Source organism: Trachinotus anak, unplaced genomic scaffold, assembly GCF_046630095.1.
Source record: "Trachinotus anak isolate AG129_WGS33_773 ecotype Australia unplaced genomic scaffold, CSIRO_AGI_Tana_v1 ptg000034l, whole genome shotgun sequence".
Classification (NCBI taxonomy): Eukaryota; Metazoa; Chordata; class Actinopteri; order Carangiformes; family Carangidae; genus Trachinotus; species Trachinotus anak.
In genome coordinates, this window is record NW_027273885.1 from 3,480,468 (window position 1) to 3,501,830 (window position 21,363).

General features: G+C 41.4%; 2 protein-coding genes across 2 annotated transcripts in view; both read left to right on the forward strand.

The window, feature by feature from the left end:
- The window catches only part of lrrc75a (leucine rich repeat containing 75A), a 51,114-nt gene extending 45,431 nt beyond the window's left edge, over positions 1-5,683 (forward strand). Inside the window, exons 4-5 of the mRNA XM_071471725.1 lie at positions 1,932-2,205; positions 3,200-5,683. Coding sequence (XP_071327826.1) covers positions 1,932-2,205; positions 3,200-3,802 — 877 coding nt within the window. The 3' untranslated portion in view covers positions 3,803-5,683. The remainder of the gene's footprint in view (positions 1-1,931; positions 2,206-3,199) is intronic.
- A 5,125-nt stretch (positions 5,684-10,808) lies between these two features.
- crk (v-crk avian sarcoma virus CT10 oncogene homolog) lies at positions 10,809-20,671 on the forward strand. Its single transcript, XM_071471772.1, has 3 exons — positions 10,809-11,358; positions 12,076-12,653; positions 16,882-20,671. The coding sequence occupies exons 1-3, from the start codon at positions 11,139-11,141 to the stop codon at positions 17,017-17,019; spliced, it is 936 nt and encodes a 311-aa protein (XP_071327873.1). The 5' UTR covers positions 10,809-11,138; the 3' UTR covers positions 17,020-20,671.
- The last annotated feature ends 692 nt before the right edge of the window (positions 20,672-21,363 follow it).

Below are 21,363 nucleotides of genomic sequence, written 5' to 3' on the forward strand. Positions count from 1 at the left end.
TGAAGAAGTATTTATTTTAAGCTAAATCATAATCTTTTATACTACACCTAGCCAAGGCATGACCCTTATTATGGTAACCATGGCAATGAAGGTAGGCACACCCCTCTTGGTCCAATATACATGTTTATTATCGTAACCATGACAAACCAAGGTCCACTATAGGGGCACTATTTCAGGAGACACTCCTGTGGATCATATCAGAGGGTTGAAAAAAACAACCTGTGGTTCTTCAGGTTGTTGAAAACATTTATTCAAGTACTAATGTACATACTTGAGGTACTTGTGTTTATATGAGTACTTCCATTTTATGACATCAACTCCGCTCCAGCTTAACAATATGTGTATACAGGAGAACAAACTGTTGAGCTATTACTAGGTACAATATAAAACGGTGCATTCACAGTAATGCATGAGTAAAAACAGTCCAGTAATATAATGTTATAGTGACAGGGTCAGTCTGCTGCACAATGAGTACTTTTACCTTGATACTTCCAATATTTTTTATTTGCTACACTGTGCTTCTGCTAATTAAAACATCTCAACACTTTCTCCATTGCTGGTCTCTACTAACCACAGCGTAGACCCAGAGGCAGGTGATTCAACAGGTGGTTTTGTTGGGTAAAACAAGGTCGACTTGGACGGGAACAGGTTTGGCAGCAAATAGGCAGAGGAGAGGCCAGAGGACGACAGCCCATTAACCTGCCCTTCATCCAAACAAAACACTGCAGCAAACAGCCGCAGGATCACCGGCATAAATAATAAAATAAACGATGTGGTGAATTCCATTCATTTCAGTTCATTTCTGAATTCAGAGCCATGTGCATCACGGATTATGAATAGACCAGATCTAATGTTCATGTTATTAGTAACAACCGCTGCTTTCTAGTCAAAACATCTACTGGGAAAACATATTGGTAGTTGGTGTATTAGTAGTTTGACAAGCTGCTCCATGTTTTACCCCTGAATAAAACTAAAAATACAACACAGTGACAGATGACTCTGTGTGACCCCTGGGAAAGTGAGTAAAACTTTTCTGTGGGGCTAAATTTGACCCATGGTCACTGCTTTGCTTCAGGCTGCTCGCTCTGGCCTAGATTCCACCAGAGCCTCTCTGGTATGTGAATAAATAAATATATTCAGCTGTCAACTGATGATAATGGTTGAATCCCACAGTCTGTGCCACAGTCGCTTGTTTCTCCTAAACCACACATGCATGTCTGTTATTTTTTGAGTGAGAGCTGGAGTTAACCTCATGTCCAACGTGTATTTTTTCATTTGTAAGCTAAGAAAATTAAACTTCAGATCTCAGTTTTTCTATTTTATGGACCAGACCCCCGTTTGTGCTCAGCTTGCTTAGTTCTCTGCCAGATCCAGACGCCCCTCAGGGTTTATTTCTGTAGAAAGACTCATTTAAAAGTGGTTAAATTGGTCATCACTTCTACCAAGTGCTCACATAATGAAGGTATAACAGATTTTTCTTGTCACACAGGATTCTACATCCTGTTAACACAACTCACCAGCAGGATCCGCTCACAACTGGCTGCATAAATCAGAACAAGAGAGGAACAAAGTATTAAACCTGTTGTTTAATGCTTTGTTCGTCATAGTGAGTAATTTGCAGCCTACAGGAAACGTTACCATGTTGCTACGCTGTTACTTTGAAAAGTGTGAAGCTGCAGGTTTTATAATGATATGATTAGTATGTGAAGTTATTATATAGAATTATTACATGCAGCTACTGATATGGAGTTACCACTAAAATGATTTAAGTACAGTACAATAATGCAGTATTATGAAAATTTAAGCTGTTGGCATTTATTAATACATTAATGAACGACATAGAGAATTATCTAAAGATGGGGAAAATAATCACTGCTGGCCCTAAAAAAACAAACACTCTGACTAATATTTTTTCCTGTGTCTGTCTCCAGTCTGAAGGCGGTGCTGTCAGCCCCTCCATCCAGCGGGGCGTTGGACCTGTCCGGTATCCCTCTGACGGCTCGGGACATGGAGCGCCTGTGTGCACACCTGCAGCGTTACGCGTCCATAGTGGTGAGCTTGGAGCTGGGCTTCACCGAGCTGACGGACGAGGCGTTCCTCCTGCTGCTGCCCACGCTGGCCTCCATGCCGCACCTGGAGACCCTGGCTCTGAACGGAAACAGGCTGACCAGAGCTGTCCTGAAGGAGCTGACTGATGCCCTGAAGGTCGGAAAGTCACTCATCTTATGGACTGTTTTGTTTACATATTAGTCAAATGTAACCTGTCACCTGTCTCACTGGTTTGTGTCTTTGTCATCAATCTTTAACTTCTGCCACCGTTTGTCTTTGGTAAAAAACACAATCCAAATTTAGCTAAACTGACCCCAGGAGATGCTGACCTGTGGCCCACCTCTACCCGAATCCAAATATTTTCTCTTAAAGCCTTTCTCCCTTTGCACATTTATGTTTCTACTGCCTCTGAGGAACCATGAAAAATTAGGAAAATTAGGCTTTTTTTGAGATGCAAAAACACAGTCACCATTTTGTTCTTTATATTTACTGTCTGATTTTTGATATTTACTGTCTGAATTGACATGGATGTAAAAAAGAAATACAATACAGAAGGCTCCCTCCAGTAGTTCCTGAACCACTCTAAAGCTCTACCACAGACAAACAACAAAGTGTTTTTGTGGCATCTAGAAAGATGCTGGAGGAGCTAGTTTTCCCCTGGGTCCTGTGGTCAAAACATAGGTAAAGGTTAAGTTCCTTAAACTTCTATTGGTTCCCTGAGAAAGTTAAAAATATTTCTTTACTATATTTCTAACTGATGGTATCAACAAGAAAGAGCGAAGTTACATATAAGAACTAGTTAAACTATTGAGACCATCATTTCTCACAGGAAATATTTCATTTTTTCTTCTTTTTTTTTTTTATTCTTATACCTTTATCATAGAGAGAGGGCAGGAGGAGAGGGGAGACGTTGAAGATGTGAATTCAGACTTTAATTCATTGTGGTTCATGGTCTTTGCCCTCGACCACAAGGCCACATTGACTTTCATGCAGTCTAAACTTTCTGAAGGAACCTTTCTGCATTTAAAGAGTGTGTAAAGGCTGGTGGATGTGGACAGTCTTCTTGACAGTGATCTTACTTGTTTGCAGTGATTTTCTTGATGATAGAGATGATGATTTTAATACAGTTTGTTGATATTTTGCACCCTAGGATCCAGGCACTTTCCCCAGCGTGACGTGGATTGACCTGGGCAACAACGTGGACATCTTCTCCCTGCCGCAGCCCTTCCTGGTCAGCCTGCGGAAGCGCTGCCCCAAACAGGGCAACCTGCCCACCATCCTGGAGTTCGGAGAGAGTCAGGCCAGCGACCCCCCTGAGAGGCTGAGGGGGATCGGTGAAGAGGAGGAGACGGACGACACGAACCGGACTGAGAGCATGGACGAGCTCCGGTCCGAGGTGGAGGAGGAGCTGGACGGAGAGATGGAGATAGAGGAGATGATGGAGGAGCTGCTGGACTTTGACAGGGAGGTGCAGGGGAAGGAGGACGAGGAGGAGAGCATGTGGACGGTGGAGGAGCAGAGGAAAGTGGAGAGGAGATGGGAGAGGAGAGAAGGGGAGAAGGGAGGGGAGAAGGAGGCGAAGAGGAAAGAGCAGCCTCAGGGGAGGAGGGCAGTGATGGCGGAGGACGACGACACGCAGAGCCACTCCTCCCGCCTGTCCTACTCCAGCCAGTCGCAACACTCCTCTGGAGCCGTTGAGCCAATGAGAGTGGAGGAGGATGAGCTGACCGACCAATCAGACCACTTGACCTGATTGCTGCTCCCTGCTCCGCTCTGCTTCTCTTTCCCCTCCTGTATCGAGTCTTGTGTGGAAGGACGCCGGAGAAGACTCCTGCAGAGGCCAACTGAGCGCGCTCAAAGTCAAACAGGCTGCAGTGACGGAGGGATGTAATGCATATGAACGCGCCACTCGATACTTCCTCCACTGATCTGATTTGGGACCAGCCGTGTTCAGACACTGGCAGAGCTGAAACCAGGTGACTCATGAGAAGACAATCCCCAACAGGACGTCTGTTTTATCCTAACTGTCTGTTGTTTCAAGTACGAATAGACTGAGGATGTTAACACATAGAATAGACTGATTAATTATATCACATGAAGCTATTATGTACAGAATGTTAATCTTTATTCAGGTCCTTCCTCCTGGTAACCCTGGTAATACCTACATGTGCCTGTAACACGTCCCATTACTGGTTTAAAGTGTTGAGAGATGAAAAAAGAGATCAGAAAATATAGAAATAGTGACTCATACAAAGTATTTGGGGCCTTTAAACTTTTTGAAAAAGTGTTTTTGCCAAAAACTAGTGAAAATGTATAAAATATCTCCCACCCACATTCATCAGTGGCTCCGCCAGATGGATGAGGAGACAGACAGGAATGAAAAGTCAAACCCACAGATTTGAAATGAACAGATGCACCGTCCTTTAAGTGGAAGAGAAGTGCACTGAAGATGAAATTAGTCAGCTGAAACCAAAAGAAGTAAACAACTTTAAAAGAAATCCACTCAGTAAAGGCCTCGATGACTGGAGGAAAACTGAGCGAGACCAGTACAAAGTGCCCTGCATTGGAAGGAAAAGGGTTCGGTGGTCTTGTCGCTATTTGTCCCAAAGTCCTGGGGTATGAAGTTGAAATATTTAGTAGCCTTCTTCTCATAATCCAGGTCATGTGTCGCTCCACGGTACTGTACAGTGCTGTGTATATATAAGCTGCAGATATCCTTGTACACTATGTAGCTCTCACCCAGCTAGTGCTTTTCCTTCATGTGTCACTTATAGTCCATGCAAAGCTTTAAGGATCAAACTGTATTTTTGGATGTACAGTATATATATAAATATAAATATATATTGTTTTTATCTGTCCTGGGTTGTTTAGATTGTAGATCAGCCTTTTAAAGAGAAACACCACTAAATTCAAGGAATCATATTTGCTACTTTTGTGATCTGGGATGGTCCAAGCAATATGTGTGTGCATGAATAATCCTTCAAACCTGGGAAAGAGCTGAACAAGACTCTTAATTCCTGATACCTTTAAAGGCACTGAAAGGAAAGGTTTTATTGATATGGAAATGAGGCAGAGAATATTAACTCCTATAGAAGAAAACCTCATTCTGAAGCAGTTAAAATGAATAAAAGCATATATACTTTTCCCCAGACAGCTCACCCAGCACTAATTCATTCACCCTTGGAGCCGTTAACGTCTGTGGCATTAAAAATGAAGGCTTGTCATGATGTACAGAGGCCTTGGAGTTACATCATAACTTTCCCAGCAGGCTCAGCTGACTCCATAATGGAGGTCCCTTGGATCAGTGGCTGAGCCTGACTGTAGGAAGACTTAACAGAAACACTGGGAAGTTTAATTCAATGGAATACAATAACGCCAAAAACAGAGACTTACTCTTTGATACCCCCCCTCCCACCGGTCATGTGATGAGCTGTATTTCACAGTAGCATTAATTTCTGAGGACACACACAACCAGTGTTCTCAAGGAACACAGGAAAAACAAGGCAGCCATGACACAAACGCGTGGATAAAAGCTATAGTATCAGAGACTGCAAAGAGAGAGAGACAGTATTGTTTAAATATGGGGATCATACAGATACAGGAAAGGTTGGACATTCCCGCCCCCCCACCCACCAATTCAACCGTATACTGACGCCTTAAAAGTCTGGACATCTATCTCGCTACACTACACAAAGCTAAATCAGTGGAGTACCCCTTTAAATTATTGTAGTTGTTGCTTATTTATGCAAAATTATAACAAGTCATGTGTTACCTGTCTGTCTCTCAGCAGCATTTACATTACCTCGAAACAGCTTTGCAGACTTTGTGGAAAGGTGAGAAGGTGGACGTGATGAAAATCCAACATGTAGAACTTCAGTATCGATTGATATGACGTTTGCTGACAGGGAATTTTAGAGGAAATAAACTACAGACAGCTGCAACGCCTGTCAACATTTTGACTTTCTGACCCATGAAAACTCAGCACTCTTGGATTGGACCACACCCATCTTCAAACTCAGCCTTGATTTGATCTCAATAACAAACCTGTGAAGTTTCATGACATAACTAACACGGTGACAAAATCTGTCCACAGACACATTAACACCTGCCGAAGTCCTCAAAACCACCTCTGTGTTAGCTCCCACCACAGTAGGTGTCTCAAGATGACGCACACACACACACACACACACACACACACCAGATTCTCAAGGTGAAAACATTACCAGCCACACTGTCACTGCAGGTAAGTGTTTTTAGAAACACTGGGTTCAGGGCTGGAAAAAAAACTGGATTTGGGGAAAAATAAAGGAGAGAACTGTTGACACTTGATAACGCAGCCACATACCTGCTTCTTGCTCGTTTGATCCACCAATTTCTACATGTTATGTTACCACATGACTTTATTATGTTGTAGTTTTTCCTCCTCAGATGACAGCAGAAGCCTTCCACAGCTGTGCATGTGAGAAAGGTATGTTTGTTTTCCACTCCAGCGTAGCTGTTATGAAGGGCTGCAGTGCTGGATGAGCATGATAGTAAATAACTGAATGTGCTTGCTGACTGCACATCTGTAATATTCAACCTCCCATGTTTTCATATTGTAAAATTATGTTTATTCATGTTTGTTAAGAAGTGAAACTTTTTACATCACACAGGAAGAATCAGGAACAGAGGCTGTAATATCAGGTGTGGCTTCTCCCCTTTTTACTCTTTAATTATACAGTAAGAACAAAGTTGTGTCCAAACATCAGATTTGTTTTCAGCACTGTACCCTGTATGTTCCCAGTATTTACCAAAATACTCAGAGTGTAATTCATTTATACTTTATTTTAATATTCCCAATTATCCCTCCTTTGTTTCCTGTAAATCACAGGCTGTATTATAAAGTGTTACTAAAATAATCTCTTCAACCTTTTTGTGTAGGTTGTGTGGGAATAGAAAATAAACATCTAAATCAAGAATTTTAAGTAAAGCCCTGATCGATATAGATAATAAATAATAAATAATAAATGAATAATTTGTTAGGAATTAATTTTATTTCATTTAAAAAGCTGACTTACAAGTAAGGTATGGCGTTGTTATTAAAATAATGGATGGCAAAACCTTTTAAATGAAGGCAAGCAACTAATTAAAAGAAATGTAATACATTTTAAATATGTATGCACAGAAAAACAACTCTGCATTAATAAATCAACCTCGATTTTATAATACATTTTTAAACATTTATATAATAATGTCAAAGAAATATTCAAAGGTGTTGAAGACTATATGTGGGTCATGTTCATGCCGCTTGAAAGCTTTCTAGCTAACAGTTCCCTTGTGCCTCACTGACAGGAGCCTGCAGAAATCCAGTGGTACTGCACTGGAAGCTAACAACAAAAAGAAACTACCCTTTAATCTGCCTTTGAAATAAGATAGTGCTGCATTTGTCCCTGCAAAATCCATTTTACAAACAGAACAGGTCGTTAGGATGAGCCCTTTAAACAGCCGGGTTGTGGTGCTGTGCAGTAGAGGTGTGCAGCAGGACTGAGTGCACCATCACTCGCAGCAGCATCACAAACACTGTTAATGTGAGACAGAGGAAGATCGTCCTTGAAAACCACCGTGATTACCAGCGTTTGAAGCCATTGTACGGAAGAGCGTCAAATACTGGTCATTATGTAGTGAGTTCAGCTTGTGGCGTAAACGTGTGGATACCATCTACTACTGCTCAGTGTGACCCACTGGTGTTCTGGACAGTACACAGGTAGATGTTTGGACCCTATTCTCGGGGTCAGAATGACTCAGTGCTCATTCTCTTGTCGAAGGTTATAAATTCTATTCTCAGGTTTACTCTGGTTTTCTGCTCGCTGCTGTAACAGGACTCCTGACTGCAGAGAGAGAGAGAGAGAGAGAGGGTTGGGAAGAGGAGATCGAAGGTGTGTGTCGTGTTTGTCACGTCCTGAGGCCGAGCACTTGTCTGCTTTTATGTTAAGGTCACTGCAAATCAAAGCAAAGACATCACAACTGGAATTAGGCAGATATAGCAACAAAGATGTGGGCTTTTAGTTTGAAACCTTTCATTTATCACTCATTTACCTTTGATATGAAGGATTTAACCTGAACTCTGCTGCGTTTTGATTCCACATAAATATATATGAACATGGTTTCTTAAACTCATCCCCTGGGTTTCAAAATACTGTAATCTGTTGACAAGAATAGAGTGTGTTTGCAATTCTTGTTGAATTTATTGTCCATAAAAAGCTTGAATAAAAGACACATGAAGATTTTGCAAACTGGCTTCAACTCCTCTGCTGGTATCAGATAAGAATATTGACCAAAAACTCACATATCACTCATTCACTGCAGTTGGGTGTTGATAGTTTACTCAGATTTGATCTCTCTGCTCGTCACCACAGGCTGAATGACTACTCCTCCCATACGTTACAATGAGACATGAGATGAATATGGCCTTTACCTTGGACTCATTAGGCAGGAGGGCTTATGAATGCTGCAGGTGATGTGATGATGCTGTGTACGTCTTGCTCAAGAGCCCTGCTGATGTATTGTGAGATGTAAAAAAAACAAAACAAAACATGGCAATGTGAATCTGAAGGCACGAGTGCCTGTAGCCTTGGACTTTTTCTCTTGCTCCATGAGTCTTTCTTCTGTATGTATTTCTCTATCGTCAGTATACCTCTGACTTATTCTCTATACAGTAGCTTCCTCTGTCACTGCCTTTTTCTGAAAGCTCTTTTATTTTCCTGCCACTTTATTGAGATGATACAACAAATCAAATGCTCTGTGGATTCATTTGCTAGTGAAACTGTAAAACTTTACATTTTCTGTTTTGCCATGAATCTTACAAATAAATCATATGATATGAAAACGTCTCCTGCCTTGTTTTACTTTTGTGTTTGAATGTGATCTGTTATCTGATGGATTGTAGGTGTCAGCTAAACCCAGTGTGGGGGCCCAGAGAGCAGCACAAACTATACAGACCTCAATGTGGAGGAGCATCCACCACCGCTACACCTACCACCACACTGTAGCACAGGAATTAAAAAGAGTAATCTCTGCTTTTCACTGTCATATTTATTCTTACATTTGCCGTCATTTAAAATGGTCTGCCTTTGTTCAAGTTATTTGATTTTAAACTGCATTTCACAATGTAACAGTCTTCTTTCAGATGGTTCAGTAAAAAATATGTTATTAAATAGTTTACCTTGCTTGTCTGTTTATCAGTGATTCACTGAAACCCATTACACCTGATGAAAAACAGACTTCCAGACCCAATAATACTTTCAGACAACACTTAGACATCTCTCCAAACACAGACATGGTCAATGTAAGTCCGGGGTTAGTGTCACAACACAGGAAAGAGAAGGGTACCACTAATGCTTTATAGAGAAACTCCAAACCATTAACAAAAACAACGTTTGAGTCTCCAGGCTCTGATAAATGTCTCTTGCTGGAGAGTCATTAATAAGCCTTGACTAAAGGATCCAGATTGTTCTCTCTTCCTAACCAGCCAACAGAAAAAGTTAGTAATCTAGTTTTTAAAGGTTAGTGTCTGTAACTAAAAATGTCTATAAGTCATTTGTAAAGAATGTTCTACAATAACCCAAGTCTGCAGTTATAAATGGTAAAAGCTAAAGATAGTTACCAACATCATCGACGGTGTCTCCAACTGGTGAGTCAATCATGGAGCTCGCGCCAGTCAGTGTAGTTCAGCACATAATCCTCCATAAATCTACAACTTGTAATATTCTAATGTCTGTTTTTGTCACATTTCAACAAACGATATACACTGAGTTTAATATCGAGCTTTAAAGGTGTTGACTAGGTGTGTTTTTCAGTGCCAGGCTCGCTGGTTTACCACTCGACTACCACACACAGACATGAAACTGATGCAGTATTTCTCTGCTCAGTAAATAAAGCACACTCCACAAACTATCACTGAAATACTAACAAAAGTATTAGTTACTTGTTATTCCTTTTTAAAGGGTGCTTTATCATAAAGTGGTACCAGATAGGAACCACAGCCTAAATGTGGTTAATATAGTATGTGATAGTTTTAGTTACAGTCACTTGGTTTCTATCTGTAACTAGAATAACTTAGGTTTTTTTCATATTTACAAAAAGTTAATTCTTTATTCGTCCCATTATTTATTGTGGACAGAGGTTCTGATTGTGGCCATAAAACCACAAGTTAGGTGTAACAATATTGATGTTGAAATTTTTATATGTTTAATTGTCTTTGGCTGACATCTAGTGGCAAATTATACAAAATGCAGCCAACCCTTTATTAAATGCGCCAAATATATTTTTTAAGAGATTTAAAAAAAGCTTAAGGGATGAAAAGCTGAGGTGTGTGTGTCCGCAGTGTAATCTCAGCACCGCAGCTGATCTGGGGCAATAATTATGCAAGATTTAGATTTCACAACCCACTAACACGAAGGACAGGACCGTCAAGTCAAACAGAGTTATACCGAACAGGAAATACTGTTTTCTGACTTTACCTCCAAAATAAAAGCTTACAAATGTGTCATTTTGCAAAAAGAAAATATACATCTACGCGTTGGATGGTAAACGACACCATCGTTGTAGTAGAATATTTACCAAATGTGATTGTTACATTTACACTTTAATTTACAATTAAGCGCTTGTATGATTTAAAATATTATATTATGTCGCTTGAAACGGAAGTTTTATCTCACAGTTTTAACTTGACGCCTGTACGTCTGGCGCACATAATTACTGCGTCACATCCGGTGAGAGGGGTCTTTTTTTGTTTTCCCGTATCCGCCATTTCAGTTTTTGAAGTTAGTTGTCATCGGTCGCTGGATTATAGCTGGAATTCTGCGTCTAAAACGTATTGTGTGGTTAATAGAGCTGGATTCTGATCAGAAACCAAATAAGAGTCCGTTTTAAATCGTGGTTGAGTTTCTGTTTCGGCGAATTGATGTCCAAACGGCTAGCTGCGGATGTCGCCTGTTTACTAAACGTGCTCTAGGCGCTAAAGTTTTTGTATGAGTTGAAGGCTTTGCCTGTGGATAACGGGAGGGAGAGCAGGGAAGGCCTGGTGAAGCCTCGGCTTTGGAGTGGTTATCATGGCCGGAAATTTTGACGCGGAGGACCGTGGCAGTTGGTACTGGGGTCGGTTGAGCAGGCAGGAGGCTGTGTCTCTGTTGCAGGGGCAGAGGCACGGCGTGTTTCTGGTCCGGGACTCCATCACCAGCCCCGGGGACTACGTGCTGTCGGTATCAGAGAACTCCAAAGTCTCACATTACATAATTAACAGCATCAGCAACAACCGACAATCCGGTCCAGGTAAGGGAACAGCGCGGTTCGGAGGGGCTCGGTGTGTGGAGATGCTGATGTGACCATTCTTGCATGACTTGCACCAAAGACGATGCGCAATAGTAGGTTTTCCACTGTCTTGTGTGGAGAATACAGCAGGCCAGACACACTGAAACACATGCCGGTTTAATGTTGGCTTGCTAAAAGACAAACACACCTCTGATCATGGATGCTCAGGCGCTGGATATTATGCAGCGCACTGAGTCAGTAAATCGTAGAGATGCACGTTTCTGTCACTGAAATACGCTGTGGTGGGCGGTGAGTTATCACAGAGCAGACAGGTGCACCATTAAAAATGAGTCTAATTTATCAGCTGACCCTGGAAGAGTTATAAATGTTCAAAAGTCTGTCATATTGCCAGGTTTTAATAGACTTTGACCGGCCATTGTCTTTTGCCTCTGCTGGGTTTTTTTCCTGCGTGGGAATTGCAGCAGAACATTTGAATTTCCTCGTGCCTTTTCAGAAATACAAAGACCTTTCATTTGTGGAAAGGAAAGAAATGCAAAATAAGGAAACAAAAATACTTCCTTGTCATTCTGGAAATCACCACCGCCATGCTTAGTGACAGATATAAATAGGCTTCAGATCTGCCAGATTTGAACATGCTAGAGCAGGTAGATTTTTGAGATAAGACATTTCTTGATTTGATTTTCTAACTCTTCTTCCATCCTCTCTTGTTTTCACCAGGTTTGGTCCATCCGAGATTCCGTATTGGTGACCAGGAGTTTGATGCTCTCCCTGCTTTGCTAGAATTCTATAAAATCCACTACTTGGACACCACCACCTTGATAGAACCTATCAACAAGTCCAAACACACCTCTTTCATCGGCGGAGGCCCCCCACCACGCCTGGAAGACGAGTATGTCAGAGCACTTTTCGATTTCCCTGGCAACGATGAAGAGGATCTCCCGTTTAGGAAGGGTGATATTCTCCGAGTTCTCGAGAAGCCAGAGGAGCAGTGGTGGAATGCCCAGAACTCTGAAGGCCGGGCAGGGATGATCCCAGTGCCGTACGTGGAGAAGTACCGACCGTCGTCTCCAAGTTCAGCGGCGGGGCCCGGCGTGCCTGGGGGACCGCCGGGAGGGATGGGGATGCTAGGGAACTCTGACGGCTCTGCAGCTCAGCCCGGCACTCCGCTCCTGGGAGACCCCAGCCAGTACGCCCAGCCCACCCCGCTCCCTAATCTCCAGAATGGACCTGTCTATGCCAGGGCCATACAGAAGAGGGTGCCCAATGCCTATGACAAGACTGCCCTGGCCTTAGAGGTAAATATGGATGTGTGTGGTGTTTCTCTTTGACTCCATGCATCCTCTTAACATGTGCAGGAGGAAAGGAGACATTTAGCAAAGGAGGATGTAGGACCAGCCCTGTTAGCTTATCAAGTCTGAGCTCACATTCTTTGGCTTTCTTTCCTATTGTGCTTTTGATTATTTCTTCCTCCGTATTTGTTGAGCGGGAATCAAGGTCAGAAAGTGCTCAGACGGCCCCCTAAGTATTTTTCTAGATAATCTGGTCATTTAATATCTCCTCTACAGAGATCAGTCCAGTGACAGTACAGATTGACCTTTGTAAAGTCTGTCCATAATGTTTATTAACTCCCCGGCCTCAACTGTCAGCACTAGACTTGTATTTGAGTTCAGGGCATTTGATTCTTTTCCCCACATTTTAACCTAAAAGTCAAAGATGAGAGGGGACCCAAACATGAAAGCTGCCATTAAGCTCTGCTCCCTGCTAACGGTAGCTGGAGTGTTACACTGTCCGGAAGCAAGAGCAATGCTCCCACGGAGCAGGTCGTTGGGGGAAGGAAATAGTTTGTGTTTGGGAACAGGACCATTTCCTTTAGTCTCTGTGAAGCCAGGAGTCCAGCTGAGCCAGTAGTGGGACTAGGAGTCAGGCCAGTTAGAGCATGCTCTTGTCTCTGCTGCCCTGCTGGACTGTGCTGCTAAAGATACCAACACTGCTCCCATCTTTGACTTTTCACATCTGTGGTGTCCATTTTTTCTTTTTTTGGTGGGGTCAAACCGCTAGTCTGCTGCTTTTTGAAATGTGCTTAGCTCCATATGACAGGTAGATCCTTTGTATGAGTTGGTTTTTACCACTCCCACCTGCTGTAGACTTTTCTGGCTTTGACCTACGAGAGGCTGCTTGTTTTCTCCTCTGTAGTCCGCCAGTAGTGACTCAGCAAGGTGGAACTGAACAGTTAATAATTAGCTTGAGTTTCTTTGTGTCGTCTTCATAAAACCCACTGATTGTGAAGGTCTCTCTTTATCTTCAGCACCTGAAACTAACTTAGTCATGAGTGCATGTAATTCCTGATTCATGCAGTCGTATGTATTTATTCTATGACTTGTTTTCTAAATGCGGAGACATGAAACCCTTCAGCATCATAAAGTTGTGGCAGTAGTTACAGACCATTACAAAGCTGAACTTGAAATCTTCTTCCATTCTGTGAAGCTTGAAATCCAGACACATAGTTCATGATAAAGGGAATGAAAACACAAATACTTGTGTGATCTTAATCAATCCACTTAAATTCCCATTGGAATAAATTAGGGCTGTGACGAACAATCAATTGTTTGATCTATAAAATATGACAAGCACCAGTTTATATCGTCAAACTGTCATGTTATTCAATTTACAATCATACAAAACAGAACAACAGCAAATCCTCACATTTTAGCTGCTGGAACTGGGTTATATTTGTCATTTTTGGTCGAAAAATAGTTGATTAATTCTCTCTTGAGATCAGCTGAGCGATGAGTCTGTCTGCCTAGCATGAAGACTACCACTGTGAAGCTTTTAGTGTTGAGTTTGTTGTAGTGGTTGCTGTGTGGTCATTGGTGTTTGTTGCATTTTGTCCCACCCTGTATACTGTATATAGGGAGCCAAAGAGGTACAAACACTACACCTCTACATCTACAAACAGCTGTGAACAGTATGTGTCAGATGGATGTGGCGTGTTACATAACGATGATAGGGCCTGAATACTTTTCACTATGTACACATTTCTGCACCTCTGTTTAAAAAAAAAAAAATCCTAAATGAAATGATCCAGGTTGTCCCGTCCTGACCCAATCTGCAGAACCAACCCTGGGAGCACTCAAGACTTTTTTAATGCATCAGTACCTGCTGCATAAAGCCTTATCCATTACTAATCCTTAAAAACACTGGAACTGTGTCCTAACGCAACAGTGTTGTGAACGAGTGACCCACATAACACAAACAAACAGCAACCAGCAGCACTAATTAATGAAATCCACAAGCAGGAGCAGCAAGGCATGCAAGCAGAGTCATGTTGAGTTAATACTGTCATGTTGCATCGGTGTCACTGTTTGAATCACACACAATTTTAGCTGAAACAGTTGAACAGTTATTTTTCAGGGGAAAAGGTTAATGTGCTGTTCTGTCTTATGTGATAGTAAACTAAATATCTTTGTGTTTGGGTCTGTTTGTCGGACATTACAGTGAAAACACATTGCACAGCTCTTCTCCATGCTTCAGTCATCTCTGTGTTTCCAGCTGTCTCACCTTCCTCAGTGTGATGTGGAGGCAGTTTCTATGTATGTAGTTCACTGATCAGTCTTATGACTTGTAGATGGATAAGACAACAACAACGTTATCTTCATCTTTTTAAAACACCATATATAGTCCAAGTGTATATAGAAGTTTACTGCAACTCTAAACACACAATATTACAACCATGTTTTCAGAATATCTTGAAGCAAATACAGTCTTTTTACCCACTAATGGTTTAAGGTGAATCTCAAAAACATAGAAAGCGAAAAGTGAATTCTACTCTTCCAACATTACTTTTTTTTTTTTTTCAAACAGATTAGTAAAATCTCTTCCATCTCTTGAAGTGGCAGTTCCCATTTTTTTTTCACATCAATGATCCCTAAACTGACTCAAATTACACATGAACTCCCATCAGATAAGATTTTTGCTTTTAGAGGTTTTATTACAGAATGTGTTTGAAACCCAGGAGCAAAAGAGTCACATTCTGCCATTGTGTTACTTGTGGATGGAATTATAGTGAAAATAAATCCTTCCCCTTTTACTGGTGACCCCCAGGAACCCAGTCACGAATCACTGGGGGTCCCTGAACCTCACTCTAAGAACCTCTGTCTTAAAGGTTGTGAGTAGTGCAAACAAATTTCAAAGTCAGTCTACAGTTGACCCCGGCATGTCCATCCATTTACTAAAGTTCAGGTTGTTCTCCAAAAATTGCTCTTTGAGAGCAAATATCATCAAGTCAAGAAGAATTTGCAGATTACTCAACTATAAAAACTAATGGTTAGTTGTTGTTGTAAATACACAATTAAGGACACTAAACTGTATAAATACTGGAAAACAGGAAAGCACTGAAGGAAATGCAGAACTATTCAGCTGTCAAACATCTTAATTGTTTCACTTAATTAATTTTGGGTGTGGACTGTGCAGCTGCATTGGGTGGAAAAGGGGAACTCATAATTAAAGCTCTCATATCTAGGACACAGTGTGTAATACAAACTCTGCCAGTTACACATTTAACACAAGAGGATTGTCAGAGGTGGTAACAGGTTGTCAAACTGATGATATAAGCTTTGAACGTGCTCAAACAGCTTTAACCCGACTGTTCAGTCATCACTCACATAGATCTGAACTTTGGAACCGACTGTTGGTCCTTGTTTGCTCAGGTTCAGTGACACAGGAGCAGCCACTCCGCTCCCTGTGCAGGTCAACTATTATCATACCTGACAGTGGGACTGCAACTGCAGATTATTTTTACACCATCAGATAATTGGTTTTGAATATTTTTCCCATCATTTGTTAGTCTCTAAAATCTCAGAAAATGCTGAGAAATGCCTTGAGTGAATTTGAAACACTGAAGGTGACGGCTTCAAGTTTCTCATTTGCTCTGGTGAATAGTTCAGAAACCAAAGATGTTCAATTTCAGCGCTCCAAGATAAAAATCACTAACCAACCAATTTGACAATAGATTTATCATTTAGGTTATTTTTCATGAAAAAATAGTTAATAATCTCTGGTTTCTGCTTCTCGAGTGAGAGGATTTGTATCTTTGAGTTAGTTGGAGAAAACAAGCAAACTGAAGACATGAACACAGCTTAATTTTTTTTTAAGTAAACATTTTTTTGTCAATATCGACAATATTGATTAACCAGCCAATTAAATGATTAATTGGCTGGTTAATCGATATGAAAATAACTGTTAGTTGCAGTCTTATTCCATTTGCAATTATGTAAAAGAGACAAAAGCATCAAATCGTCACATCTGTGGAGCTGAAACAGAATCTTGGCATTTTAACTTGCTCAATAACAAATGATTATTATTGATAACTTTTCTGTCAATGGATTGATCAATTAATTCTTTCAGAGGTGCCTGACAACAGTGGATTTGAGAGGACAGTGGATTATCTACATGTTAATTATTTTTACTTCTGCCGTGTTCATTTCTGCCCTCTCTCACCTTTTTCTCTCTCCCCTCCCTCCCCAGGTGGGCGACATGGTGATGGTGACCAAAATTAACGTGAACGGCCAGTGGGAGGGGGAATGTAAAGGCAAACGTGGCCACTTTCCCTTCACACACGTCAAACTGCTGGACCAGCACAATGCGGAGGACGAGCTCAGCTGAGAGCGGACAGCTGGGCCGCAACCTGGACATTAGTATTAGACCCTTCCTACCCCCTCCTCCCTCCTTTCCTTCCTATTCCCACACACTCCCCTGCTCTCTCCTCCCTCACGTCTGCTCCAGCTTTTACCTGCACCAAGTACATTTTCAGAGAATCACTGAGAACAAAAACAAACAGACCCTTGTTGGACCCTTGTAATGCACACCCTCCACGTCTCCCCCTCTGAGTAATCATGCCTGCCGTCCTCCACCACCTGCTCTGACTGACAGACTTCAACATGGGTCATATACTTTACAGTGGAAACAGAAGATGTACAGAGTCTCCTGTTCTGCGGATATGGCAACACCCTTTAGCTCCTCCCCCTCGTCTTGTCCCTGACGTGGACACCTTATCAACACTCGCTCCTCAGGAGACTCCTCGCCGCAGAATTCAGCCACTTCCTCTTCCTGAGTCGGAGCCAGTAGATAACTGCTCAGCACTGTGTCTTTTTTTTCATCCTCATCCATCACCATGTTTACGGCGCTGTAGGATCACTCGTGCTGCATTCATGTCAGATGGGAATACAGGGACAAGTTGAAGAGTAACAACACAGTTTTCCTGTGTTTTGTCTTGGTTGAAGCTGTTCTGGCACCGTTATTGGTTTTTTTTACAAACTGTTTAAAGGAATAGTTGGATGTTTTGGAAAATGTGCTTATTTGCTTTCTAGTCAAGAGTTAGAAAAGAAGATCAGTACCACCCTCCTGTCTGCACAGTAAATATGAAGCTACTGCCAGCAACCATTTAACGTAGCTTAGCAGAAAGACTGGAAGCAGGGGGAAATGGGTAAACTGGTTCCACGCAAAAATAAAATCCACCTGTCACCACCCATAAAGCTCAACAACTAACAATTTATAATCCATGCAAAGTATATTGACAAAGTCAGTGTTGTGTTCCTATTTTTTGTGTGTGACCAGTTGCCAGGCAACCAATGGATACTCCAGGAAGTCACTCCATCCAGCCAAGAGATAGTCTGGCTCATAATCACCTGTAAAACATTGAATTGTGGTTGAAACTAGGTAGATTATTTTTTTTTTACCTTTGGACAGAGCCAGGCTAGCAGTTTCCCCCCACTTTCAGTCTTTGTGCTAAGCTAAGCTAACCGCCTGCTGTTATCTATCATACAGATGAGTGAGTAGTATCAATCCTCCCATCTGACTCTCAGCAAGACAGCAAATAAGCAAATGACCCCAAATATCCAGCTGCTCCTTTAATTCTGATCTGCTTGTTTTCACACTTGCAGTGCATGCTCATAGTGAGTGATGAATTTGAGCACAATAATTCCCTCAAACCTGCCATGACAGAGTTTTTTTTTTTCCACTTGCCCTTAATTTTTCCAGACTGGTACCTTCATTCAGGAAATGAAAGAAATGGAGGTCGCAGCTAATGTTGAAGGAATTCGTAGGCGCTTACAACACCTAAATTTATGTCCTGAAAACTGGACAGAACAATATTCTCTGAGATGTTACCAGCCTTCCTAAGATGAGGGGAAGGGGATTTTCTAGTTTAAAAGTATGCATCTACTTTTGTTTTTACGGGACATGAATGCAGCGTTATTGACTGTAAGGGACATGAGCAGCGAGACTTAAATACCTGTGCATCTGCAGCATTTTATCACTGGGAGGATTAACAGAGGAGTATCACGTCTCAGAAAGAACTGAAAACGCTAGGTCAGCTGGAGGTGTACAGTTCTCAAGGAGCAGGTCAAGGACCAGTCCAGCACCCACACACACATCCACCCACCCACCCACCTCCACACCAAATATCAAATGGAGAAAACAAAAACTGAGTCGAGACCAGCAGCTAGTAGCGACTTCACGTAGTCACAGCCGTAGAGCAGCCACAGCAGAGAACCTGAGAAACTTCTGTTGTTGAGGTGGAGATGAAGGCAACACTACATTCAACCTCCCACCTCAGCCCCACCATCCACCCATCACCTACGACCAAGTACCACCAAGTAGTCTTTTTGTAAGAAAAAAAAGAACATATTGTTATGAAATGATGTACTATGTGATTATCATTACATGCTAATATTTTTTTGTTTATCTTTGTAGTTTTCTTCATAGCTGGGTTTGTCTGGGGAGGAGACGGTTTCATTGTACACTTTTTACTGCTGCATGTTGGGAGGGGGCAGTGGGTTGCTGGTGCAAAAAGGCTAAACTGACTGGGAGGGAGGACGGGGGCGCGTCGGCTTGCCCCCAGCCGTCACAGTACCACGTGTTCTAATTCTGCGTCTGATGTACATGAATGAAGTCGAACGGAGTGAATGTAGGCTGTCCACCATGTTAGTTAGTAACGTCCTCTCATATTAGTGCTCTCCATTCAGCTCACTGAATATACCTTAGCGAAAACAGTCTGCTCTGTGTTCAGATCTTGTCAAATGTGTCCAAGAAAAGATAAAGTGGTGTTATTTGGTACCTGCCCTTTGTTTTTAATCTATTAATAATCTTGCTGCCACCTTGCACTATATTGTTTTTAATCCTCAGGCTCATCAGCCTGCGTTTCTTTTTTGCTTCCTCACTTAATCCTCTGCCCCTCTTTTATTTAAAGCCTTGTCCTTTTATGATGCACACGCCAACATGGACTTTTTCTTTTACTGTTTTTTCTACCCTCTTCCATTTCTGGATTGCCAAGAGATCAGGCAAATTATAGTTGTTTTAAAGATTGCCTTTGTTTTCTGTTGAGATTGAATCAATCGACTTGTTGACACCTGACAATCATCGCCCACATTCATCATAAAGCAGGCTGGTTTGGATTGAAGCAGGCTGGATATATAGCTCGGCCCTTTGCCAGAGTGAACCAGGTCCACTTTGAATTTGATCCGTGAGAACTTGCTGTCTCTTCCAAGCGAAGGGTTCCTCTCAGATGTCATGGTACAGTGTGTCTGACCAGCTCACCATTTCACCTTTAGGTGGCACTGTAGCAACATTCAGAAAGATGGGATCCTTCCGGAAAGCATATTCTGCCAGTGCTTAAGATTAAAGGAGATGAAATTTGATTTTTAACAGAATGCACTTAACTTCTTTTACATTGAGTTTGCATTGATGTATGCTCTCTCCTTTTTATGATTATCAATTATCCTTGTTTGCTCCCACACACTAGTTTCCCTGACCTTTTATAACTTTGCCTGACAAGCTCTGTCCCGCTCTCACATTTTATCTTCATGTTGGCCATATTCCAAACCCCATGTTAAAAGATTTACTGTTTAAAAACATTTGGCTGACTTCTTGGAAAAATCTGGTCCAGGAAAGTAACATTTGTGTTTACTGCCTGTTGTTGACACAGTCCATTTTTGATCTGTGTAGTTGTGATCAAATCAAGCTTCTTCGTCACTCACACTGCACACAGCAAGTGCTTAGCTACATAAATCATTATCTTATAAATTGTGTTGCCAATGAAACCACCAAGAAGTATTTTTTTAGCAGCCCTGCATGAAGTCATTTCCTTTCATAAAAAGGAAGGGGTGTCAAAATGCCAGTGGAAATTGTGTTAATATCAAAATGTGCCATTTTATTATAACACTATATTCTTTCAAGACAATTGAAATTACCTTTTTATTTTCTGTAGCATGTAATGTGTTAATATACTAGTAAATAAAGTCAAACCCATGACAAATGATTTGTTTAATGTATTAGCTTAATTGTATGCTTGTGAAACGAATGTGCTGCTGAATCAGGAATCCCTCGCTGCGCAACAGCTACCACTTTAAACATACAGTTAAAAAAACAAAACAAAAAAAAAACAGTCTTAACATGTTATTTCATTCTTGACCATTCATGACCAAAAACCCTTGTCATTCATGCTGTACATAGCAGTTGCCTAGCTACAGAAATCATTGCCATTCATACCAGCATGAGATATTTTTAGTAATGCCATATGAAGATGGGTAACTGTAGTGCCCGTGTACAGAGGGGATGTGTGCAAAACAAATTATTAGCACTTCTTTCAAGGTAGTTGGCAGTGAAAACATTATTTGCTCTAATTTATATTTTTCCAGTCTTTGGCTTTTATTAAACTGATGTGTCTCTTACATGAGAGAAATATTAGAAATGTATCAGTTCTTGATTAAAGTGAACTAGAAAGGTAAATGTAAGTTAGTCTGTTGGTACATATTTTTCGCCTCAGACCATTTAACAGAACCTACTTTGAGTGGCAGGTGGTGATTTCTTGCCCCTGTTTTGTGCCGTTCTTACCATAGACTGTGTATAAAAAAAGGTTCTGTAAATCTATTTGGAAATGTCAAGCTGGATCAGTTGCACCACATTATGAAAAAGATATATTTTATATATATTCTGGAGGTGAATAGGGTT

Bases quoted from the DNA above. Each gene is read 5' to 3' on its own strand.
- crk (XM_071471772.1), top strand. From the start codon at position 11,139: ATGGCCGGAAATTTTGACGCGGAGGACCGTGGCAGTTGGTACTGGGGT. The intron at 11,359-12,075 runs GTAAGGGAACAG...TGTTTTCACCAG, and splicing joins CAACCGACAATCCGGTCCAG to GTTTGGTCCATCCGAGATTC. The intron at 12,654-16,881 runs GTAAATATGGAT...CTCCCTCCCCAG, and splicing joins AGACTGCCCTGGCCTTAGAG to GTGGGCGACATGGTGATGGT.